The sequence below is a fragment of the Bos javanicus genome, chromosome 1, assembly GCF_032452875.1.
Source record: "Bos javanicus breed banteng chromosome 1, ARS-OSU_banteng_1.0, whole genome shotgun sequence".
NCBI lineage: Eukaryota > Metazoa > Chordata > Mammalia > Artiodactyla > Bovidae > Bos > Bos javanicus.
This window is the reverse complement of record NC_083868.1, coordinates 37,723,777-37,751,205: the sequence shown is the minus strand read 5'-3', so window position 1 is coordinate 37,751,205 and position 27,429 is coordinate 37,723,777. Positions and strand designations below refer to the sequence as shown.

The following is a 27,429-nucleotide window of genomic DNA, read 5'->3' as shown; positions in this document are numbered from 1 at the left end:
GTGTGGTAGTTTGAACATTCTTTGGCATTGCCCTTCCTTGGGATTGGAATGAAAACTGATCTTTCTAGTCCTGTGGCCACTGCTGAGTTTTTCAAATTTGCTGGCATACTGAGTGCAGCACTTTAACAGCATCATCTGCTAGGTTTTGAAGTAGCTCAGCTGGAATTCTATCACTTCACTAATTTTGCTAGCAGTATTGCTTCCTAAGGCCCACTTGACTTCACACTCCAGGATGTCTGGCTTTGTGTAAGTGACCACACCATTGTGGTTCTCTGGGTCATTTAGATCTTTTTTGTATATTTTTTCTGGGTATTCTTGTGACCTCTTCTTAATATCTTCTTCTTCTGTTGCTGCTGCTGCTTCTAAGTCACTTTAGTCATTTCCGACTCTGTGCGACCCCATAGACAGCAGCCCACCAGGCTCCCCTGTCCCTGGGATTCTCCAGGCAAGTACACTGGAGTGGGTTGCCATTTCCTTCTCCAATGCATGAAAGTGAAAAGTGAAAGTGAAGTCACTCAGTCATGTCCGACTCTTAGCGACCCCATTGACTGCAGCCCACCAGGCCCTCTGTCCATGGGATTTGCCAGGCAAGAGTACTGGAGTGGGGTGCCATTGCCTTCTCCACTGCTTCTGTTAGGTCCACACTGTTTCTGTCCTTTATTGGGCCTATCTTTGCATGAAATGCTCCCTTGGTATCTCTAATTTTCTTGAAGAGATCTCTAGTGTTTCCCATTCTATTGTTTTCATCGTTTCCTTTGCATTGTTCATTTAGGAAGGCTTTCTTATCTCTCCTTGCTCTTCTCTCAAACTCTGCATTCAAATGGATATATCTTTCCTTTTCTCCTTTGCCTTTAGCGTCTCGTCTTTTCTCAGTTATTTGTAAGTCCTCCTGAGACAACCACTGTGTCTTTTTGCATTTCTTTTCTTGGGGATGGGGATGGCCTCCTGTACAATGTCACAAACCTCAGCCCATAGTTCTTCAGGCACTGTGTCTATCAGACCTAATCCCCTGAGTCAAATTGTCACTTCCACTATATAATCATAAGGGATTTGATTTCATTTATACCTGAATGGTGTTATCTGCATATCTGAGGTTACTGATATTTCTCCTGGCAATCTTGATTCCAGCTTGGTTTTTTTTGGGGGCTCCAAAATCACTGCAGATGGTGATTGCAGCCATGCAATTAAAAGACGCTTACTCCTTGGAAGAAAAGTTATGACCAACTTAGATAGCATATTCAAAAGCAGAGACATTACTTTGCCAACAAAGGTCCATCTAGTCAAGGCTATGGTTTTTCCTGTGGTCATGTATGGAGATAGTTGGACTGTAAAGAGGGCTGAGTGCCGAAGAATTGATGCTTTTGAACTGTGGTGTTGGAGAAGACTCTTGAGAGTCCCTTGGACTGCAAGGAGATCCAACCAGTCCATTCTGAAGGAGATCAGCCCTGGGATTTCTTTGGAAGGACTGATGCTAAAGCTGAAAGTCCAGTACTTTGGCCACCTCATGCAAAGAGTTGACTCATTGGAAAAGACTCTGATGCTGGGAGGGATTGGGGGCAGGAGGAGAAGGGGACAACAGAGGATGAGATGGCTGGATGGCATCACCGACTCGATGGACGTGAGTCTGAGTGAACTCTGGGAGTTGGTGATGGACAGGGAGGCCTGGCGTGCTGCGATTCATGGGGTTGCAAAGAGTCGGACATGACTGAGCGACTGAACTGAACTGAACTGAACTGATACCTGAATGGCCTATTGGTTTTCCCTATGTTCTTCAATTTAAGTCTGAATTTTGCAACTAGGAGTTCATGATCTGAGCCACAGTCAGCTCCTGGTCTTGTTTTTGCTGATTGTACAGAGGTTTCCCATTTTTGGCTGCATAGACTATAAACAATCTGATTTCAGTATTGACCATCTGGTGATATCCATGTGTACAGTCATCTCTTGTGTTTTTGGAAGAGGGTTTGCTATGACCAATGTATTTTCTTGGCAAAACTCTGCCTTTGTCCTGCTTCATTTTGTACTCCAAGGCCAAACTTGCCTGTTACTCCAGATATCCCTTCACTTTCTACTTTTTTACATTTTTGATTCAAGGTTGTTTGGATCTGTGAATGTGGAACCCATAGATCTTGAGGGCCAACTGTGTAGATTTATGTTTTTGAGGATGGAAGCACCCTTTTGAGCAGAGGAATTGTCATGTTTCAGCTGTGAGCTCATAAATTCTAACACTAGGTTCTCATACCTTGCAGAAGGTAGAGCTAGCATTTCTAATTGTCTGACAAAAAATGTGTGATAAAATATTTATTTTATCATGTTAATTTAAACAGCTTTTATAATTTTTGTTAATCTTGACTATTTCTATGAAACATGAAATTTGGGCATGAAATTCTACCATACCAATAACAATGTAATTTTGTATCATGAATCAAATATTTATAAAATAGGAAATATAGATACGGAGAGAAAAGGCACCTTGAAACTGTCAAAAGAGATTACTGGGTTTCATTTCAATTGTATGCTGGGCATTGTCAGACTCTCCCTTGACTATCTGTTTCTAAAGAGTGTTCATCTTTGTCTTTGAGCCTGTTTTACAACTGTGAAATTAGTTCTAAGTAAAAAACTAAGAATAGTTATATACAGTATATAAATTTTCTCATTACAATTAGAATGATTCATTAACTAGAGATATGACTGTTTTATGTTAGAAAAGATGACCTCAATCATTATATTTATTGTCCTACAGTATATTAATCAGATTTGGATTAACCAATTTATGTTAAGTTTTCCTGATGGTCTACACTCATACACACAAACAGACACAAACATACAAATATGTATGTATATGTATATATGTATTTGTTCTTCATGCTGCTGCTGCTACTGAGTCGCTTCAGTCGTGTCCGACTCTGTGCGACCCCATAGACGGCATCCCACAAGGCTCCCCAGTCCCTGGGATTCTCCTGGCAAGAACACTGGAGTGGGTTGCCAGTTCCTTCTCCAATGCATGAAAGTGAAAAGTGAAAGTGAAGTCGCTCAGTCGTGTCCGACCCTTAGCAACCCCATGGACTGCAGCCTTCCAGGCTCCTCCATCCATGGGGTTTTCTAGACAAGAATACTGGAGTGGGGTGCCATTGCCTTCTCCATATTTCCCTTTAAATCTGTTTAATTTGTTACTAGCTTCTTCATTAATAAGATAAATGAAATCTTTAATCTGTGTTTATTTTAATTAATATTGTAGCCATGATTTTATCTTTTTAAAATTATATTTTAGTTGAGGTTTTTTTCTAATATGAACCAAATGCATTTGAAGAAAAGCAGAGTGCTATTGGGAAAATGTTTGCCAATTTTATAAATTTAGAGTCAGACACACAGGAATATCCAAATTACTTGTGAATGTGAATGAGGTGATGAATGAAGTTTAGATATCCTTAATCTCCAAATGATACTAGATCCATGAGAATTAAAACAATATTAAGTTCCTCATGGATCATCAAGTTTCTTTCTTTAGAGTTCATTGAACCATGCAATGAACCTGGAATATCTGAATTAAGAGGTACTTTAATATTCAAGTTAACTTTAATATTAAAGTTAAAATATTGCCGTGAACATTGTAATGTTCCTCAAAGACATTTATGTCAAATAGAAGATTAGAAGCATTCCAGGCATTAGAATATGTTCCATTTGTAAAAGAGAAAAAAAAAAAGATATACACTTACACAAGCACAAGTATACATATTCAATGCTATACAAAATTATTAAATGTTCCCCAAGAAATAGTGAAGGACAGGGGAGCCTGGATGCGGCAGTCCGTGGGGTAGCAAAGAGTCAGACACGACTGAACGACTGAACGACAACAAGAAGCAATATACTCTCAATGTATCACATATTTAACTAAAACTGATTGTGAGAATGAATTATCAGACATCTTTGCAACAGCCTTTCCCTCATACACTGTATTGAAGAAAATACGTACAGTCTGGACTGGTTTCAAACTCAAACTTGCGACTGTTGGTCCCATATCCAGCTGCGGTCCGGGCTCGGATTTGGAATACATATGTAGTATCAGGCTTGAGGCTACTGATGGTAACATTAGTGCCTCGTGCCCTGAGAATCGTATAACTTGTTTCTTGTTCCTGCTTTGAGGTAAGAAAAATCATGTTAAAACCGAATCTTCCTAGTCATGTCAGATGGTAAAAAGCTGAACCCCTCTAAACCAGTTCTTTTAGATTTAACACAGCTCATATGATGGATAAGATATGACAATTGTTTAACTCTCTGAATGTAATAGAGGCATTTTTAAGCTAGAAATATTTTCCCATCTTGGATAAAATAATCTGTTCCCTGCAAATAATGCAGAAATAATTAGTCTTCATTTTTGCCAGTTAATGAATATGTGGATGAAAATAAGTTACCTTCAAAGCCAAAGCTGAATGAAAGCTTCAGTCTAATTTTAAGAATAAACTTTCAAAGAGGAAAATATCCCTTGAATTAAGCTTAACAGGCATCTCAGAAATATTTCTATTAACTGTAAACTATTAAATTTTAAAAGGTCCAAGTTTTATGCACAATTCTACATTAATAACTTCCTTAGTATCAACTATATTTGCAATGTGTTTAATCTAAGTCACTGTGGTTTAGTAGAGATGAAAATCTTCAGATAAATGTCTAGAAATATTTCCCCAAAGAATTCACATTGTACATTGGGAGGTTCACATTGTACATGAATTATAAAGGCTTTTTGTGTCAAGCCTTGTTTATAAAAATTGACTTTACATAGAATTGTGTTTTTCCTTTAACATACATTAGTATATAAGTACCTAAGTTCAAGTAATGGTGGAATGTCCCTGGTACCTGGGATGGGCCTGGAATAGGAGATATAGAACAATGCATATCCTCAACCCAAACTAAATAGAATATTACAGAAAAAAAAGTCATGCATTACATATACTTTTTAGCTAAAGATGCTGGTTATGTATCAGATAGCATTTGAGTTAGTATATTAAATAATGAAGAAGGCTGAATGTATTTACTTTACAGAAATCATTATTTTATGTGTTAAAAAATTTATTAAGCATATATCTACATGGTTGTATTCATCATCATTAATGAACTAAATAGTCAAGACCTTGACTAGTCAAGTCTAGTCAAAGTTAGATCTTTTAGGGCTTAAATCTTAGTGAAACATTAAAAATATTTCTAAGTATCATACATATTTGGAAAAAAATTTTAATTTCAAAATTTATGAATATTTGCTATAAATATTTGTATAAAGTAATTTAAAATAATATTATACATAAGTATACATTGACTTTAAAATGCTTAGACAATAAAAATAGATTCAGTCACTTTTTCCTATGCTAGTTAATATTGTTTCAAAATATTGTTTTATGCTTTCTTTGAAATAAGTTCGGAAAATGATTTATGTTTGTAAAAGATATGAATGTAGGTTAGTAGTATGTTTGAATCAGCTCTACAGAAAAGTTGGGTGTTCCCTGGTTCTGCTATCCAGTCTGAACTGAGGTGCATCATTAATTACCTTTTTATTGTGTTGTATCATCTATAAAACATGGATTCTTATATTTGCTATCCTGTCACATTTTTAAAAATAGAAGATTATGATCAAATGGGTATTTGACAGTACCACAGTGGATCACTGAAAGCTAGGAGGTAATTTATTCATACTATGATTTTGGCACAATGAGGTTTATTAGGTCTCACTTTCTCTCAGTCAAAGAGACATATCCTTTTCCCTATAGGGGGCAGTATGAAAAAAATGGCATCATACTTGTTAAATACTTTAATTTCAAAAAACAGCATAACCACATAGTGCAGAGAAATGCTTATACATTACATATTTTTTTGCATAACTGACCATACCACTAATTCTCACATCTCTTAATGATCCATTTTCATTTAGAAGAAGATATGCAACACAGGGGAAAACATATTACATGAGGAGTGATGACTGTCAGAATTCAAAACAGAGAACCAATGTTTATTAGCAATGAGGCTATGAGAAATTCAAATGTCACTGATTCTGTTTTTTGTAATTGTAAAAGAACCTATTTACTTACTCTCATCAGATTATCAAACAACTCAAAATAATGTATGTAGACGTGTTCTGTAAATAGAAGCTATCAATACACAATTCATTTTAAAATACTTTGTAAACTGCAGCAGATAAATGAATATGTTATGTTCATATTAGTAGCTATGAAACCACCCAGCTCTATTGATAAGGTTTGAATACATCTTGTTTTCAAACCTCACCATAATTTATAACCAGGGAGAAATAAGTGGTACCTAGAGTGATGAAATATCATGGCCTGAATTATACTTACAAATAATTATGTACTTATTTTTTACAATTGTATTACCAAACACAATTTTATAATGTGAGGCACACATACTCCCATCTTCTAATCTCCTTGTACAAAGTAAAGAAAGCTTTCATCATCAGCTCAATAATATAATGGTTTTGTTACCAGTTCAACATTCATATCAGTATTAAATAAAATTCATGTGAATGTGAAGATCAGGAAATGATGCTTAATGCAATGAACTTAGGAATGAACTTAGGAATGAACTTAATGCAATGAACTTAGGAACTTCATCAGTAGATGAAGGAATTGCTATATAATGGTTGTTTAGAACAAGGGTCTCCTGTAGAAGACACAAATGTCATCTCTAATATCATAACTAGATGGCTTACATTCAATGGTAACATCTTTGCTATGGCTTATTGCTGTAGAATGGGGGATATTCAATACAATAATTTCTAAACCCTCCTCTACCTATAAATCAAAGGTAGCACATGACCAGAGTTCTAAATAGAGCATTTTCACAAGCTAGCAGTGTCATTCGTTTCTTTGCAAGAGTATACTCATGAGAAAATAACCTCTTTCCTGACACAATTCAACTCTTTTAACATTATCTCCCCACCTTTTCATAGTATTTGACCTCATAGTCCAATATGATCCCATTAGGGTGTTCAGGTTCTTGCCAGGATAAAGAAATGCTGTTTCTGGATGTCCGGTCTTTCTTAATCGTCATGACAGGTGATGGAGCTGTAAAGAGAGGATGGGAGGGTATGATGGGAGAAGGAAAATTAATTGGATTGGGAAGGGCAGTAAAGAAGAGCAGAGAGGGAAGGGGACAAGCAAATGGAGCCTATCATTGTTCTAATCTTGGCAAGAAAGCACTATTTCCATTTCAAAGGCTCTTGAGTATTAATCTGGCCCCATATCAAGCCTCAGCAGCTGGATTATAGCCCTGGTACATAGAGGCCTGTGGAAATGAGCTGAGATTTTCAGCTGCTGGTGGACTAGTGGCAAGTGAGCAGATGTTTTCAATCTGCTACTATAATGTAAGCAATGAAATATATTTGATATATTAAAAAAGAAAAAAAATATTAGGACTACCTATTTGTTATAATGTTGCAAAGTTATGAATGCCAGAGTCTTCAGCTCATTGATAACATTTTCATATGCAACTCTGTAAGAGGACTGGAATCCATTATGCACAAGGAGTCCCATGGTATCCATAGGTAATAATAATATTTAGTGTATTGTAAAATAGACAGGATTTAGGACATAGTAAAATAGATCTTGACTTCTGACAAAAAAGCTCTCATGAATAAAAATATATATACCAGGAAACAAGAATCTCTACTTTTACATTTCCATTTCTTAAAAAAGTATATTTAATAAGACGTACTGAGGAAGCGGGTGCTCTTCGTGTCACAATTCTCTAGATATATTTTGAGGCTCTTATTGGGTGGTGACTCTTTGTTATGTTTTTCCTATGCATTATCAAAAATATAAATATGAATAAAAAACATCTGTCTGGATCAGATATCACAGGGTCACCATATTTTCTAATGGAAGATTAAACATGTTTTAAGTGATATCAGACTTCAAATCCTTCCATTAAAAAGAAAAATGCATACTATCCATCAATGCACTCTTGGTTTCAAATCTCAGTCTTGGTACACTGGCCAACCAAAATCGCCACTGTGAAGTTCAGCAGCATTCTTCTCTAATGGAATGCAGTAAAACAATTACAAACATGAAACAAACAAAAATCAAGAGTTCTCAGGAACACCAACTGTTGAATTGCTTTCATTACTAAGGGACATATTTTTTAAAGACTTTTCTCAAATCAAGGATTATTAGAACCCTATGTATTTGCCTTTCCTATAAAAGCTAGCAATAGATGTTTCCTATACATGGATTTGCTGTTTCTATGATTATCAGCTATCATTATTATTATTAACATTATTATGATTATCTTGCCAGCTTTTGCATCCAAACTGCCATCCAATTTATTCCTGTCCATAAATGCCTTTTATTTTATTCTTTACTTAAAAATAGAGCTTTCATTAAACTTGCCTTGTGACACTTTTTTACAAAGTGTAAACTTAAAGCATTTATTACAGCAAATTTTCTGTCTTATTTCTACTATATGTAATGTCTTATGAATTTTTGTAATTAAAGTCTCATTATTTTAATGGCCAGGGGATGATCACTTAATTTTTTTCCAAAGTAAAATGTAAGTGTTGCTTTTATGATGGAAAAGTAAAATCATTTCTTTTATCACATTTCGCACCCATTAACAATTAATATACTTTCATGTGGCCTTCCCCGGTGGCTCAGTTGGTAGAGAAACTGCCTGCAATACAGGAGATGCGGGTTGGATCCGTGGGTCAGGAAGATCCCCTGGAGAAGGGCATGGCAACCTACTCCAGTATTCTTGGTAGAGATTCCCATGGACAGAACTCTATGGTGGGCTACAGTCCATAGAGTTGCAAAAAGTCATTCCTTCTGAAGCAACTGAGCAGGCATGCACACACGCATACTTTCATGTAACTGATATAACTTACCTTTTATGTTTGCCTTTTGTCTATTCAATATTATTTTATTTTTCAAACTTGCCTCACAATATCCCCAACCCTAACACTGAGGCAGTTTGCTGCTCTGAAATTGATTTTATGTTAATGATAAATTATTTTACACATATTTAGTTGAAATTTTATAAACTTATTCAAAATTTATAATCATGTCACTGAGTTAGAAATAAATAGCAGGTATGTTAAATTTTCAACACTTAATTTCTTTTTATTTACTCTGATATTTAGAAAAAACAATTTATTATTTTGTTGTTACTAGAATAATTTCAGTCCCAATATTGTTGCTAAAAATTTTGCTTTTTTTTGGACAAAAAAAATGGAGAAATTTCAACAAGTTTCCTCCTGAAGTAAATCCATTAATAGAATGACTTCTAATGCATGCTTACAAAGCATTTCAAAGAAGCAGAATGTTGGAACACTATCCTATTAAACCCATGGAGACCCTCCCTATTTAATTTCATATCGCTCGAAACTGGTTTATTTTCCTTAACAGTTAAAATATATTTTCAAAGAAGTTTTGAAAATTACCACGTATAGCATCTCTCCTTAAAAAAGAAGAAAGAGAAAATAATTTGTTTCTAAGAACAATTGTGAAGCGTATCACATAAACTTTTTAGTGAATGCTTTCCAGGCTCTTTTGGGGACCTGCCTAAGTTTTACTGCTTCTGCACTGTGCAAGACTTTATAACTGTTGAAATTCTTCAAAGGTCTTTGAGCAAGCTGCAGGGCCCTGCTGGATTGTAATAAATAGCCTTTTGTAATTCCACACTTACTTAAGTAGAAGCAATTGCTCGAAGCTTGTGCCATCTCTAAGTTAAATGAACCCTTTCTGATTGCTGCTTTTAGGCCCCTGTTAAGTCATTTGTTCTGCTCTTTTAATACACGCCCTTGTGTTGGCTGCGTTTCAGGAGTTCCAGTACAGTGCACCAGCTGAAATCCCATTATGCATAGGTAATGCTCATCAATATTTTAATATTAATCAATAATTAACAAAATCTGTTTTTCTATCCCCTAATAAATAATTTTAAGACATAATAAAATATACTGTAGGAAGAGACAAATTCCATGAGCACTCCGCTGTATCCATGCTTTCTAAATGGTTTCCTAGAACACTTTTTTTTTAATTCACATCTTAAAGTATAATTTACCCATACTTGCTCATGTGTTGTAATACAATTTGTAATATTAATGAGAAACAGTAATATGGATTACATTTTTTTTGGTTAGTTTTCAGGTATGGAAGAATGATTTGTTCAAAGTAATTTTCCAAATTCATCAGTTCAGTTCAGTCACTCAGTTGTGTCGGACTCTTTGCGACCCCATGAACCGCAGCAAACCAGGCCTCCCTGTCCATCACCAACTCTCAGAGTTTACCCAAACTCATGTCCATTGAGTCGGTGATGCCATCCAACCATCTCATTCTCTGTCATCCCCTTCTCTTCCTGCCTTCAATCTTTTCCAGCATCAGGATCTTTTCAAATAAGTCAACTCTTCGCATAAGGTGGCCAAAGGATTGGAGTTTCAGCTTCAACATCAGTCCTTCCAATGAACACCCAGGACTGATCTCCTTTAGGATGGACTGGTTGGATCTCCTTGCAGTCCAAGGGACTCTCAAGACCCTTCTCCAACACCACAGTTCAAAAGCATCAATTCTTCGGTGCTAAGCTTTCTTTGTAGTCCAGCTCTCACATCCATACATGACCACTGGAAAAACCATAGCCTTGACTAGATGGACCTTTGTTGGCAAAGTAATGTCTCTGCTTTTGAATATGCTATCTGGCTTGTTCATAACTTTCCTTCCAAGGAGTAAGTGTCTTTTAATTTCATGGCTGCAATCACCATCTGCAGTGATTTTGGAGCCCCGAAAAATAAAGTGTGCCACTGTTTCCACTGTTTCTCCAGCTATTTGCCATGAAGTGATGGGATTGGATGCCATGATCTTAGTTTTCTGAATGTTGAGCTTTAAGCCAACTTTTTCACTCTCTTCTTTCACTTTCATCAAGAGTCTCTTTAGTTCTTCTTCACTTTCTGTCATAAGGGTAGCAATTCATAGAAATTCTTATTTTTCTATATAAAAGAACCATAGTACTCCCAGGTGGCTCAGTGGTAAAGAACTTGCCTGCCACTTCAGGAGACGCAGGTTCAATCCCTGGGTTGGGAAGATCACCTGGAGTAGGAAATGGCAACCCATTCCAGTATTCTTGCCTGGAAGATCCCATAGAAAGAGGAGCCTGCTGGCTACAGTCCATGGAGTTGCAGAGAGTTGAATAAGACCAAGCAACTGAACACGCACACACTGCAATGTACATCATACATTTGACTTTTTCTCATTTCTTTTTTTTTCCTTAACTTGTGGTTTGAAAGAATGGTGGATAATAGTTGGATGAAAAAAAGTCCTAAGATTAGAGAAATGCTTGGGAGGAGAGTGAAAATTACCCAGGAGGAGGAGGAGGCATAGGTTTTTCCCTAGCAAAGTGCTGGTATATAAACTAAAACAGGAATTGCTGATGAACCCCACAACAGCCCAAGGTTAACAGGTTTATTCTGCTGACTTGCTTATATACCTTAAATGATATATAATTACAAGGATTCTCTTACTAATAGGAAGAAGTTGATGACAAAGTAGGCTGCTATGAAACAGGTCCAGGAATTTACACAGTGTAGTAAATGAATAATTTTTTAGGGGAAAAAAAGTGAAGAAATTGATAAGAAGAAAAATTAAGACACTAGGAAGGTAAAAATTTCCAGTAAGGCAATGACTTTTTAAAATACTGTCTTGGTTGTAACATACATTTGTGTTGTGTTTGAGGAGGGAGCAAAATTTTGATCCTTTGTTTTTGCTTTTCTTGGTATAATTGGATATATGTGCTCTTTGGAAAATAAAGAAAGGAGATATGATATACTTGGTTAAATTTATTTTTATGAAAAATTTATTTTTATTTTTCAAAACAAAAATTTATTTTTAACTAAAATATTTCTTAAAAGAATACAAATAAAGAGAAAAATAGTGAAGGTCGGGAGGAAAGAAAAGACCAATAAATCAGTTAATCATCTCCCATGAAGTTTTTCTGAAGTTACACTGCACCACTGAAAAATTTTGAACACTCTGAATACTGAAAAATTTATTAACATGTGGTGTCATAATGAATTTGCTCATGGCTCTTTCAATTCATTCTTTTAAAGTGTTCTCAGGTCATGATATAAGATTAACAGATGTATCACCCCATATTATCCAGTACTAGCTTTTGTGAAAGCTAGTATTAAAATACTTTTCAATTTCTGTACTAAGGAGACATACCTTTCTGGGAACCAAGGGTTGAATTATTCCCTGAGTATTTTCTTTCCTATTTGCTGGACACTGTGATGGCCATCTCTTGAATCACATCAATGACTAGTCCAGAAGACAGACAGAGATGAGCAACCCTTAATAGTTCATAATTGAACATTAATTATTTATTTATAGAGGACTGGTAAGATTTTCTTTCAATACCAGCCTAACCTGAGCCATTGACTGCATCTAATGAAATAATAGAAACAAACAAACAAACAAAACAAATTACAACAGGGAAGCAAAGATATTAGGCTAAGAAAGGATTCTTTGTAAAGAGATCTGGTTAGAGATGGGGCGTGTGTAATTGACAATTTGCCTTTTAATCATAAAACACTTGCACAGGTCACATATACTGACAGACATGGAAGGGCTTCATTATTTTAATGATGGTGTTTTTAAGCTACATTTACTACTATTCTGCAACTAAAATATGATCCATCCTTAGAATCAGGAAGTCAAAACTTCAAAATTCAATTCCTAAAGGATCTGGTTTGGTTCGTTTGTTTTTATTGGGACTTTCCTCTTTCTGGGTTTGGGAATTTCTAATGAACCTCTGAGGTATCTCTGTGGTTTAAAGATTGGACAAGTTAAAGTAATAACAAAATGGCTCAGTTTTTCTAAGTGAGCCAAAGCTTTAAAAAATTATCTCCATGGGAAAATATCATGTAGTAAATGGTTGAAAGATTTTTCCTTTGAATCAGGCATGCCTTTAAACGCCTTACTCTCTTATTTTTTTGTACCATTCATTACAATGCCCACTTAAGAACATTTCCTTCTTAGTTTTTTCAGAAGTGAACATTTCTATTAAATCCAGAAACACTCTTGAGTTTGAATGAACATAATCATTCATAGCTTAATGTTTTCCATTTCACCACCCCTGTCGTGATTTTCCCAACTTGTTGTTCTCTGGAATTTCCTGTTTTGGTCCCAGGACTCACCATTTTTACAGTCTAACCAGTTTGAATTTCAGTTATACTTCATATATTCCCCCTCACCAATAACACTGCATGCCAGTCAGCTTCAGCATCAGAAAGCCGATAAATTTCCTCTACTTAGTTCTCTCTCCTCAGTTATTTTCCAGCCCTGCTTCAGCTCAAACCCTTGCCATTTTTCATGTGCACTGGATTCTGTGTTTTCATCTCAATATTTACAGAACTTCCTTCAATTTTCCATACATTTTTGATGATCTATCATTCATAAAGCAAATGAAACATTAAACCCCCCTTCAAAATCTCATAATTTCAAAGCAGTATTCCTAAACTTAACTAAAAAATAAGCTTCAATGGAAAGGTATAGCAATCTCAATTTTGAAGAATTTGATGTCAGGAAACTTTTAAGATCACGCATTTGGGAAATTCTGGAGTACTATAGGATATGTAATTTGAAATAAATTACATTATTATTTAAGATTCCTCATTAGACTGTAATGATAAATATGTACCAGCTTTACCATTTATTGTTCTCCTTTCAAAGTAGAATTTTGAAGACAATACCTTTGGCCATCTGCCTACAACTGTACTTGCCATACCTTCCCTGTCTGGAACACTCTTTCTCTTCCCTTTTCCATTGGAAAAATCTCTTCTACTCATCATCTTTAGAAATCCATTGCTAATTTAATTTCCCCATAAAGCTTTTTCTGGGTCCCTCAGACAATAGTTAATCAGCATCATTCTCTGTTCTGATATATAGTATAGTTGTTAATTCTCTTATTATTTGGCCAATCACATTGTGTTGCAATTATATCATTTGGTTATCCGCACGTCTTCCCATCATATTATAGGTTCCTTAGAGTCTTTAGTGCCTAGCATCACATTAAATGTGTATAAATCTAGTTATTCAGTTTGGTTAGCTTTGCAGTAAGATATACAATATGCTTTGTGACAAGTTCCTTTGAAAGATAATCTTATTTAGCTCCTGACCTAATATTAAAATAATAACATTCAAATAAAAATGAAAATTATAGTATGTTAAACAGAGATACTTTTTCTATAAAATTATCCCATTATTTTGTATAGTAAAGAGAAAAAAATTTTAAACTGAATCAATAGTGTTGGGAGAAAAACATTCTAAAACGTATACATCAAAAGTAAACTTTGAGGATCTCTCCACCTACATTTTGTTAATGGAATATATAGAGGGGAAAATTCTCGTAAAAATTTTAGGCTTCTCTGTTCTAAATGTCTAAAAGACTCTAAAATTTTAATTATTGAGTTTTGAATAACTCACAGTAGTTTTAGAGTGGAGAATGCAGTTAAAATATATAACCTCATTCCCATTTCAGCATGGAGCAATAAAAGAGAAAAAAACTATATTAAAGAACAGTTTATTTCATAGATGTTTACTGCATGAATTCATTGAAAGATGCTGTTTTTGATTTTTAAAATCGATCTTTACATTTATTTTTTAACATCATGTTCTTCTTCTTTTAATACCATTCAATATCTTCATAAAATTGGATCAGTCTTCAATATGTTGTTTTAAAAAATCAAGTTCTTCTTGTATTTCTCCTTTATTCTCACTACTATCACACTCACCACACTCTGGCACTTCTAGTCACCAAATGTTTGGGTTCCCCCACACTAATCAATTCTGATTTGGTTTCCTACAATCTGATTTAAGAAGGGAATGGCTACCCACTCCAGTATTCTTGCCTGGAGAATACCATGGACAGAGGAACCTGGTGGACCCCAGTCCATGGGATCGCAAAGAATTGAACTCAACTAAGTGACAAACACTTCCACTTGAAGATAGAATTATATTCCATGGGTTAAAAGCTGAGCCTCACAACACTGCTCCCCATCTCAGATGTCAATTATTAGTAGAAGCTTTCCAGGTTACTCACAACTTCTGTATGACTTGCCTACAAACTGGGGGTTCCCATGACCCTCTGTGCTAGTTCAATTAATTTGTTAGAGCGACTCACAGAACTCAGGGAAACATATTTACCAGTTTATTAATATGGTAAAGAGTACAGAAGAACAGTCAGGTGAAGAGACGTAGGGCAAGGTCTGGGAAGGTCTTAAGTGTAGGAGCTTGTCTTTATGAGTTGGGGTGTGTTCACTGACCTGGAAGACCTAATAACCCCATACTATTGGGATTTTTATGGAAGCTCTATCATGTAGGCATCATGGATCATTAACTCCAATTTCAGTCCTTCTCCCTTATCAAGGGAATTGGGTGGGCTGAAAATTTCAGGTGTCGAATAAAGGCTTGGTCTTTCTGGTGACTAGCCCTCCTCCAGAAGCCTTTCAGGAGTCCATCTAGGGTCTCCTCATTAGAACAACACACTCCAATCACTCAAAAAATTGCAAGGGCTTCAGAGGCCTGTGTTTGGAACCACAGTAGAAGACAAAAGGACGAAAGATATTCCTAGTACTCTTACCACTTAGGAAATTATGAGTTTTAGGAGTTCTGTGCCAGAAACAGGAGACAGAGACTAATGAAAATATTTTCTATTATTTTATATACGTGATAAGACTTTAAAAATCTATGGGGGTAATCGTAGTTTTCATTATGAAAGAGGTTAATATTGATACATTGCTATTATTATGGCTTTTATTATCCATAATTCTGAAATTAAAAAATCATGTAGGTAAGAAGTAACAAAAATAGAGCAAATAAAGATTTCTTTTAAAATTGGTTGTCTTTGAAAAATGCAGTATACAAGCAAACTTGTTATAAAATATTGAGATTCTGAGAGACATTATATACGTTTATAGCATCAGTACATTTTGGAAACAAAATAATGTTCTTTGGATTTGCTGAGATATTCTACTATATTTTTCTCCCTTAAAGTTCTTTGGAGACCCGTAAATACCGTCAACATGTCTGCAGTCTCAGAGTTCAGTGAGCCCTAATCAAGGACATCACACACTGGTGTACAAGGCAATGAAAATGACAGGTGGTTTATTTATTTAAATATATGTGTGTTTGTGTGTGTATGTGTGTGTGTGTTTAGCCTAAGGTTCTTTCTTTACACATATAATGTGGTGCTTGTGGAGGGTCTGATTGTCATTTTATATAAGACAACTAAAATTCAATTACATTTAGAGCATTCTTTTCTTCATCAATTACACAAGAAGCGTAAAATACTCTCAAAATTCCATGACAGATAGACCTTTAGCTATGTATACATTATTTTTAAATATGCAATATCCTTTACATCATTTCTGAAAATCCAAACCTCACACTTCTAAGGCCTGAGCCTAAATTTAGAAAAGTGCATTCCAGAGATAATACAAATAATCTACCTTAAAGGGAAGAATCTTCCCTCCCAGAGAGCTGCAAGTTGTCTGAGAAATTCCTCACTTCATGAGATTTCTAAATATCTTAAAATTTCCAGAAGATACAACTTGGCTTTGGGAGTAGCAAAATATCTTAATTCAGATTTTTTCAACTTTCTCCCTAGATAAAATTTTTAGTTATTCTACTTAGAAAATCTGCGTTAATGGGATTTTAATATCCCAAGTTACTACCCAATGTAAGATTGTAAGTGTATTGTCTTAATGCAGTGGCATCTACAAAATAAAAACAATAGACTAGAAATGTCAAGACCAAAGTTAATCATCAAATTTTAAATACTAATTATGGTCTCTTGGGCAAAATCAAAGATATCTTATATAGCTTTTAGTAAGACAAAATTATTTTAGTATAGATGACTCCAAAGTTTGATAGGAGCAGCTGTTGAATGTAGCTAATAGACATGTGGTGGTGGGAAAATGGTGACGGTACAAGATAAAGCCCAGATGAATGAAGAGAACATTTCAGAGGAGAACTGGGCTAACCACACTGTGAGGCTGTGTTTGTTTTAAAGGACTGCTGAAGTTATAAGTCTGGTTCTGAGTCAGAGTCCTTCAGGGACTGAGTTACTACATTTCAGCACAGGACATGTGTGCATGCATGGTCGCTCAGTCGTGTCTGACTCTTTGTGACCCCATGGACTTCAGCTTGCCAGGCTCCTCTTTCTATGGGATTCTCCAGGCAAGAATACTGGAATGAGCTGCCATTCCCTTCTCCGGGGAATCTTTTTGACCTAGGTGTCGAGCCCAGGTCTCCCCAGTGCAGGCAGATTCTTTACTGTCTGAGCCACCAGGGAAACACCCAGCATAGCAAAGATGCAACTAAATCTGGACTGTGGTGATACTATCTCTGGAGTTTCTGACAAAGGGCCTGCTGTCTTCTAATTGTGAGCAGGAGTGGACAGATACGACTTTAACTTTAACTTTGCTTTAACACACGCTTAGAGCAAAAGAAGACTGCCATTTACCCAGCTTCCATTTTACAGAAAGTGGCAACAGAGCTAATCTGATGTCTACAGTCTTGGATCTTGACTTGCTTGTTTCATGTGTTCAAGCAGAATAGAAAGGAGGAAAAAATTTACAATATGCTATGTATTTAAAAACTAGAAAAATATATACTGTTTTTAAGTACATTCAACTTTTATTTACAAACTCTAATTATAAAAGGAAAGAGACATTGATAAAAACATTTTATATTTTCACAGGGGTAGGTGCGTTTGTTAGACATCATTTCATTTTACTTACAGTTAATGCAATTTACTATATATAAAGGTTACCTCTATTTAAAAAGAAATAAAATATATGATTTGTATAATTAAATCTTAGTATGTCATATTGTTAACTATATTTTTCTCCTTTTCTGTATTCTTGATGCTCCTGCATGAGCATGCTGACTGAGTTTAGGCTGCCTCTCCTAGGGTTAGCCACTTCTAGAAACAGCAAAGACTGGCCCAAGAGTTTGCCTCTCATACTGCAAACTAATTAATCTAGTGTCTTCTGTATCTGGTTCTTAGGCTCTAGCAGGCACTGTTCCTCTGCCCCAGTCATCCTAAGACCGGGTACCAGACAACTAGAGGAGGTCCTTATACCTCAGAGACTACTACTGAAATTACTCAAACTAGCCAGTCTTTAGTATACTTGTCTTATCTTGCCTAGCCTTACCTTTCTTTAAATACCACAAAAAAGGCTCTTTCTCCTGCATTTTCCTTGTTGCTTCTACTTCCTGACCAATTCTGGTGTGATCCTCCATGATGTCATATGTCCCCTTCTCCTGGGAGTTGTAAAGAGCAAACTACATTTTCAATAGCAATTATTTTATTAATCTGTTGGCCTCACCATACCTGAATAATAATAAAAAGTTCAAGTATATGCCCCAGCCACTAATGCCAAAGATCCTGAAGTTGAATGGCTCTATGAAGACTTACAATACCTTCCAGGACTAACCAAAAAAAAAAAAATGCCCTTTTCATCAGGGGAACTGAAATGAAAAGTAGGAAGTCAAGAGATACCTGGAGAAACAGGCAACTTTGATGTTGGAGTACAAAATGAAGCAAAGCAAAGGCAACAGAATTTTGCAAAGAGAATATACTGGTCATAGCAAATATCCTCTCCCAATAACACAAGACATGTCTCCACACATGGACATTATCAGATGGTCAACACAGAAATCAGATTGATTATATTCAGATTGATCATATTATATTGCCACTGAAGATAAAGAAGCTCTATACAGTCAACAAAAACAGACCAAGAGCTGACTGTAGCTCAGACCAAGAACTCCTTATTGCAAAATTCAGACTTAAATTGAAGAAAGGAGGGAAAACCACTAGATCATTCAGGTATTACCGAAATCAAATCCTTTACAATTATACAGTGGAAGTGGCAAATTGATTCAAGGGATTAGATATGATAGACAGAGTGCCTGAAGAACTATGGATGGAGATTTATAACACTGTACAGGAGGCAGTAATCAAAACCATCCCCAAGAAAAAGACATGCAAAAAATCAAAATGGTTGTCTGAGAAGGCCTTACAAATAGCAGAAAAAGAAGAGAAGCAAAAGGCAAAGGAAAAAAGGAAAGATATACCCATGTGAATGCAGAGTTCCAAAGAATGGCAAGGAAAGATAAGAAAACCTTCCTAAGTGATCACTGCAAAGAAATAGAGGAAAACAATAGAGTGGGAAAGACTAGAGATCTCTTCAAGAAAATTAGAGATACTAAGGGAACATTTCATGCAAAGATGGGCCCAGGAAAGGACAGAAATGGTGTGGACTTAACAGAAGCAGAAGATATTAAGAAGAGGTAACGAGAAGACATAGAAGAACTATTCAAAATAGTTCTTCATGGCCCAGAAAACCATGATGCTGTGTTCACTCATCTAGACCCAGAAATCCAGAGTGTGGAGTCAAGTGGGCCTTAGGAAGAATCACTACAAACAAAGTTAGGGGACATGATGGAATTCCAGTTGAACTATTTGAAATCCTAAAACAAGATGCTGTGAAAGTACTGCACTTGATATACCAGCAAATTTGGAAAAATCAACAGTGGCCACAGGACTCAAAAAGGTCAGTTTTCATTCCAATCCCAAGGAAAGCAATACCAAAGAATGTTCAAACTGTTGCACAGTTACACTCATTTCACAGGCTAGCAAGGTATTGCTCAAAATTCTCCAACTAGATTTCAACAGTACATGAACAGAGAACTTCTAGAGGTACAAGCTGGATTTAGAAAAGGCAGAGGAACCAGAGATCAAGCTGTCAACATCCATTGGATCATAGAAAATGTAACAGCATTCCAGAAAAAATCAGTTTTATTAACTACTCTATAGCCTTTCTGTGGATCACAACAAACTGTGGATCTTCAAGAAATGGAAATACCACATTACCTGCCTCCTAAGTTTATAGGCATTACCTGCCTATAAGTTTAAAAAAAAAAAAAATATCAAGCCTGTATGCAGATCAAGAAGCAACAGTTAGAACCACACATAGAACAACGGACTGCTTCAAAATTGGGAAAGGAGTACGTCAAAGCTGCATATTTTCACCCTGCTCATTTAACTTATATGCAGAGTACATCATACGAAATGCCAGCCTGGCTGAAGCACAAGCTGGAATCAAGATTGCCAGGAGAAATATCAATAACATCAGATACACAGATGACACCACCCTTATGGAAGAAAGCAAAGAGGAACTAAAGAGCCTCTTGATGAAAGTGAAAGAGGAGAGAGAAAACTCTGGCTTAAAATTCAACATTCAAAAAATGAAGATCATGCCTTCTGGTCCCATCGCTTCATGGCAAATAGAAGGGGAACAAGTGGAAATGATGACAGACTTTATTTTCTGGGCTCCAAAATCATTGCAGACAGTGACAGTAGCCATGAAATTAAAAGACGCTTGCTCCTTGGAAGAAAAGCTATGACAAACCTAGACAACATATTAAACAGCACAGATACTACTTTGCTGACAAAAGTCCTATAGTGAAAGCTATGGTTTTTCCAGTAGTCATGTATGGATGTGAGAGCTGGACCATAAAGAAAGATGAGTGCTGAAGAATTGACGCTTTAGAACTGTGGTGTTAGAGAAGACTCTTGAGAGTCCCTTGGACAGTGAGGTGATCAAACGAGTCTATCCTAAAGGAAATCAACCCTGAATATTCATTGGAAGACTGATGCTGAAGCTCTAATACTATGGCCACCTGATGAGAAGAGCCAAGTTATTTGAAAAGACCTGATGCTGGGAAAGATTGAGGGCATGGGTAGAAGGGGATGACAGAGGATGATATGGTTGAATGGCATCATCAACTCAATGGGCATGAGTTTGAGCAAAATCTGGGAGATAGTGTAGGAAGCCTGGCGTGCTTCAGTACATGTAGTCGCAAAGAGCTGGACATGACTGAGCAACTGAACAACAAGAACAACATCATTCTAATTAACCACAGTAGTGGAATATCATCTAGAATTTTTTTCAAACTGGTAAAAGGCATTTTTCTTTATAGATAGGTAGTGAGGTATTTAAGGAAATGACTGGTGCACACACAGTCTTATAGTCATCATTTTTTATTGGTTTATTCAAATCCAGACTTTGCCATGATGCACTCTCTTTGATGTTTAATGAACATTCAGGTTTAAAACCTACCTATAGAAATTTTGATAAAACACATTTTTAATCTATTATGCTATTTAAGAGATACTTCTGCAATTATAGGCTTTCAATCTGTTGAATACCTGTTGATCTGTTCATTAAACCCATGATTTTAGTCATATCACATTGTTAGTTAAATACTAGATACTAAATCATAAGCTGACATCCTTGTTTGAACCTATTCCTAGTTGGTATCATTGATGCCCAAGGTAAATACTTTTGTTTATTCTTTGCTTGATCCTTTCATTTTTACAAGTAAGAAAAGAAAAGAAGATGAAAAAAATGTTACCACCGTTGTGTCAGTCCAGAATTCTTCAAGGCATCACATATAAACCCTCTTGTAATAGGATTAGTTGAGATATTAGCTATTAGTAATAAAGAGCTAACTAACTGAGGTACTGAAATTTGAAACACATATTCCTATTACATATTATATATGTAATATTACATATGTAATATTACATATTAATATGTATTACATATTCAAACACATATTACATACACACAGGCTAATGTATGCATGCATTTGTGTAAAATCAAGTGCAGTCTTATAATAAACTCACTCTCACTTGTATATATTCTTGGTTGAGTGAGAAATGGATTTACTCCTGAAGGAATGGCGATGAGCAACCATTACTTTACTCTTCATTGTTGTAGGAATCATGAATTTTTATAGGGCATTATCCCCCCGTAAATGTATACCATAGAAGTATATGTTGCATCTAAATAGTGTTGATCTTGTGTATGAAAGGAGAAAAAAAATTTGATAAATTCTGCTTAGCATATGGCGTGTGCAGGCCCGGCCCATATGGCTTATGTATGCCTAGCAAGCCTACCCTGAGTGCAACACAGACTAACAGATGCAGGGAGGGGGTTCCACTGAACCCTTCCCTTAGGAAACTAAATGCCCAAACCTCCCATAACAGGAAATCTGCAAAATTTGATCAAACATTTCATTTTCGAATTAGCTCAGAGCTCTCCAGTTTACTAGCATATAGAAACATTCACTGACTTGAAAAAATGGGGACAGGGAGCATCCCAGAAGATAACCTTTTTGATGGGTCATTATTTAGAATGTAAAGTATTTTGATGACAGTAAAATCATCTTTCTGAGTAGCCCTATTTCCATGTTACCTTTATGCTAGGAATTTATATATAATATAGATAGGAACACAAAAGTCTTTATTAATTCAAAAGAAATCACCTAAAAATTTTGAAGCAATAGAAAAAGTCTAAATACACTTGACAATTTCACAGTTTTTCACTACTGCACCATTCCAAACCCATGACCAATTAAAATTTAACAAATTAATAAAAGAAGCTATGTTTACTGATTTTTTCTATTCTAGCTGTCTGTAAGATGCAGGTAGGGAATATGCCAATTTGAGTATTTTTGCATATTTATATAAGCAAAATGCACATCAACAGAGACTTACAGAGTCTCCAAAAGCAATCATGCCTGCAAAATTTCCATTTTGGCTGTAAAATTGTCATTGTCCATGCTTGCATTCACTAAGACACTCCCCAATCTCTTTTTGTCCCCCCAAAATTCCCTCCTTCTTGTTCCATATCACTTAAGAAATGCAAACAGTTAGTTGTACTAAATAATATTTCATTTCTCACAGAAATTTTTAAAACTGTAAGCAGAAAACAAAGAGGAAATTCCCTAGAGGCAGGCTACCTGCTATTTAATTTCCACGATGCCTGTGGTCTGACCTCTTTGGTTCCAGGCATACGATTAATTTATTTAAAGAATTTTTGTCAAATACCTTTTTAGCTAGCCATGAATTTCGGAGTAATGCTAATTCTCAAGTTCATCCAAATATGGAAAATGCATCAATACATACCTTTGCAATTACGCAAACTTCACATAATTGACCTTAGAACTCTGAGAGCTGGAGCAGATTAATTGTTACATGCTCCATAAAAACTTTAGCACATTAGAAAAAAATAGCCTTAAGTTGTTCCATTTTTGGATTGCATAAGAAAAGCAAAAAAAAAAAATATGCAGATACAAATATACTTATTTCACTTAAGATTCTGGCTTATATTTCAACGTTTATATTTAGGTTTCTGCATTTCTAATTCCCAATAGCTGACAAAAAATTAGCTCATGCACTAGAGTTGTCAGACAATGCTGCTTAAAGTCCCGATTTTATGGGAGAGAAATTTCATTTTAACTAAGGTGTGGAAACATTCTAAACACTTATTCTCAAGCTTGTAAACTGGACTTAGGTCATTTTTTGTTGATTAGAATTATATTTAAAAACTGAGTTAAAAATGCAGAGATGAGTTCATCATCATTATTTATTGGAGGGAATAAAAATATTCTAAAATGGATTTATGGTGATAGTTGCATCAGTCAGTAAAATTATTACAAATTACTGAACTGTATACTTGAAGTGAGTGGATTTCATGAGTTGTAAAATATATTTCAATAAAGTTATATAAAAAAAGAATAACCAGAAATATAAAGTAGTATACGTTGTTGTTGAATAGAGAGGTGCTTAAATTAATTGTATGGCTTTGAATGATTTTGAACTTTTACTGTGTTCCATTTATTTTATCAAATTTTTAGACTTGTTTGTTGAAAAAAAAAAAAACTTATATCAAGTATTATACAGACAGGATAACTGGCCTGGTCTGTCGGTTTCTTCTGGAATTGAAAAACAATAAGCCAAGGATCATTATTATTCACATTGCACAGTCTGTGGTTTAGCTTTAGAAACATGCTTTTCAAGTTAAATTTACTTCAAAACACACCTAGCTAGAAAAATATGAGGGAAAAATGCTAGAGGCAAAGTAAATTTGAGGTTGAGAAATCTGGCAGTCCATTCTCCAAACGCAACTGAGTTTTCCTACCCTTGTTACATCCTAGGATGACTCACAGTTGGTTTTCATATATGTGTTTATGGATTTATGTACACATCTTGCGTTCCTGAATGGCTAAAGTATGGTACTTTTACTCTTTGTTAACCTTAGGAATAACTGACTGTCAAACTGACTCTAGGTTCTAATGGCCTGGTTTAGTTCTCTGAAAGAGGATCCTGAAATAAGAATCCTCTAAGACCAGACGCTGGGTTCTAAACAATGTATAGAATTTACAAGTAGGTACACTTGGAATGAATATTCCATTAGCATTTGTGTTTATATAAAGCATTCAATCCTTAGACAATTGCAATTATCAATATAATGTCTGTGTTCTCTTCATTCCTATATTTTTAAAAATGTACAGCAATAGGTTAAGAAGTACTTTGGGTAAATTACCACTAGCTTTCTTGTGAAATGGTGTATCATGAAATCAGATAAGAAAAAAAATCAACCCAAGTAAAACAAGTTTTGAACAGATGAACATGTCCTTATTACAAGACTTGTAGCAATTAAGCTTATAATAAGGGAAGTAACTACAGGAAAGACAAACATAGGAGGAAACTTGTGAGAAAAAATTTCCAACACATTCCATGGAAAGTCAGCAGGGTTTTACAAGAAGCAATCAAGTGACTGTAGAAAGGAAACATGCAACCAAAGAATTTATTCAGTTAACATTTATAATTTAACAAAATAACATATGACAAAGTCAATTTTTGAAGACAAATTAAAAGGCTCTATGGACTACATGTTGCTAACTAGAAATGTTCATTTAAGGAAATGACAAATCACATCAATGACAAACTATCCCAAGAGTGGCTGTTGCAAAACTTGGCATCTAAATATTCAATGTCAACTTTTTTGGTAACTTTAAAATCTTAAATCAACACCTTTTAATACCAATATAGGTAGAAAATATGCAATATAGAAGAGACTATGCTTATATTATTAACTATGAATGTAAAATTATAAAAAAAATATTTTATTAAATTTGAACATGAATTCTTTTTTTTAATATAAACTTATGTTAATTGGAGGCTAATTACTCTACAATATTGTAGTGGTTTTGCCATACATTGACATGAATCAGCCACAGGTGTACATGTATTCCCCATCCTGAACCCCTGTCCCACCCCCCACCCCCGCCCATCCCATCCCTCTGGGTCATCCCAGTGCACCAGCCCTGAGCACCCTGTTTCATGCATTGATCCTGGACTGACGATTCGTTTCACATATGATAATATACGTGTTTCAATGCCATTCTCCCAAATCATCCCACCCTTGCCTTCTCCCACAGAGCCCAAAAGACTGTTCTATACATCTGTGTCTCTTTTGCTGTCTCACATATAGGGTTATTGTTACCATCTTTCTAAATTCCATATATATGCATTCAGTCAGTTCAGTTGCTCAGTCATGTCCGACTCTGCGACTCCATAAATCGCAGCACGGCCAGGCCTCCCTGTCCATCACCAACTCCCGGAGTTCACTCAGACTCACGTCCATCAAGTCAGTGATGCCATCCAGCCATCTCATCCTCTGTCGTCCCCTTCTCCTCCTGCCCCCAATCCCTCCCAGCATCAGGGTCTTTTCCAATGAGTCAACTCTTCGCATGAGGTAGCCAAAGTACTGGAGTTTCAGCTTTAGCATCATTCCTTCCAAAGAAATCCCAGGGCTGATCTCCTTCAAAATGGACTGGTTGGGTCTCCTTGCAGTGAGTCTTCTCCAACACCACAATTCAAAAGCATCAATTCTTTGGTGCTCAGCCTTCTTCACAGTCCAACTCTCATATCCATACATGACCACTGGAAAAACCATAGCCTTGACTAGACGGACCTTTGTTGGCAAGGTAATTTCTCTGCTTTTCAATATGCTATCTAGGTTGGTCATAACTTTTCTTCCAAGGAGTAAGCGTCTTTTAATTTCATGGCTGCAATCACCATCTGCGGTGATTTTGGAGCTCCCAAAAATAAAGTCTGCCACTGTTTCCTCATCTATTGCCCATGAAGTGATGGGACCGGATGCCATGATCTTCATGGTTTTCTGAATGTTGAGCTTTAAGCCAACTTTTTCACTCACCTCTTTCACCTTCATCAAAAGGCTTTTTAGTTCCTCTTCACTTTCTGCCATAAGGGTGGTATCATCTGCATATCTGAGGTTATTGATATTTATCCCGGCAATCTTGATTCCAGCTTGTGTTTCTTCCAGCCCAGCGTTTTTCATGATGTACTCTGCATACAAGTTAAATAAGCAGGGTGACAATATACAGCCTTGACGTACTCCTTTTCCTATTTGGAACCAGTCCGTTGTTCCATGTCCAGTTCTAACTGTTGCTTCCTGACCTGCATACAAGTTTCTCAAGAGGCAGGTCAGGTGGTCTGGTATTCCCATCTTCAGAATTTTCCACAGTTTCTTGTGATCCACACAGTCAAAGGCTTTGGCATAGTCAATAAAGCAGAAATAGATGTTTTTCTGGAACTCTTGCTTTTTTGATGATCCAGCTGATGTTGGCAATTTGGTCTCTGGTTCCTCTATATGCATTAGTATACTGTATTCGTGTTTTTCTTTCTGGCTTACTTCACTCTGTATAATAGGCTCTAGTTTCATCTACCTCATTAGAACTGATTCAAATGTATTCTTTTTAATGGCTGAGTAATATTCCATTGTGTATATGTACCACAGCTTTCTTATCCATTCGTCTGCTGATGGACATCTAGGTTGCTTCCATGTCCTGGCTATTATAAACAGTGCTGTGATGAACATTGGGGTACATGTGTCTCTTTCAATTCTGGTTTCCTCGGAGTGTATGCCCAGCAGTGGGATTGCTGGATCATATGGCAGTTCTATTTCCAGTTTTTTAAGGAATCTCCACACTTGAACATGAATTCTTTAAATTATATGAATCATCAGATCTAATACCAGTGAGAAAATTATCTACACATAGTTGATATTTAAAGGAATGAAACTGATGAAATTTAAAAACTGAACATACTAGTTTTAAAAATCCAACACAAAAACTCTCATGCAAATTTAATATATGATATATCTCTTATCATAACTATGTATACATATGTACACATTGCCCATGTAAAGATCAACTACTGATCATTTTATATATTAGAGTCACATATCATTTTATTTATTTCTATGAGCAATCTTAAAGATGGAAATTCTTTTTCTGTGACTGAATTACATCTGGCTGACTTAAGAAATAAAAAAGGGGGAGATGCCGGGAGCCAGCATGGGAGTTACCACCCATGACAAGGTCATGCGGGAGAGCCCTGACAGGCAAGGAGAGTCGGGGCTCAAGGGCGCCCCCCGCCTGGTCTGCCTGAGCGTCTACCCCAAAACCAGAATCTGTTTTACTATTTTATGACTTTTACCAACTT

General features: G+C 35.9%; 1 protein-coding gene across 2 annotated transcripts in view; it reads right to left on the bottom strand.

Moving 5' to 3' along the window:
- EPHA3 (EPH receptor A3) overlaps nt 1-27,429 on the bottom strand; it is a 406,584-nt gene that overhangs the window by 75,978 nt on the left and 303,177 nt on the right. Inside the window, exons 6-7 of one of the 2 annotated variants that reach the window (XM_061434537.1) lie at nt 6,940-7,064; nt 3,971-4,130 (exon numbers count right to left, since the gene is read on the bottom strand). In XM_061434537.1, coding sequence (XP_061290521.1) covers nt 3,971-4,130; nt 6,940-7,064 — 285 coding nt within the window. Of the gene's footprint in view, nt 1-3,970; nt 4,134-6,939; nt 7,065-27,429 lie in introns of both variants that reach the window. The other variant, XM_061434453.1, reaches the window with a different exon arrangement.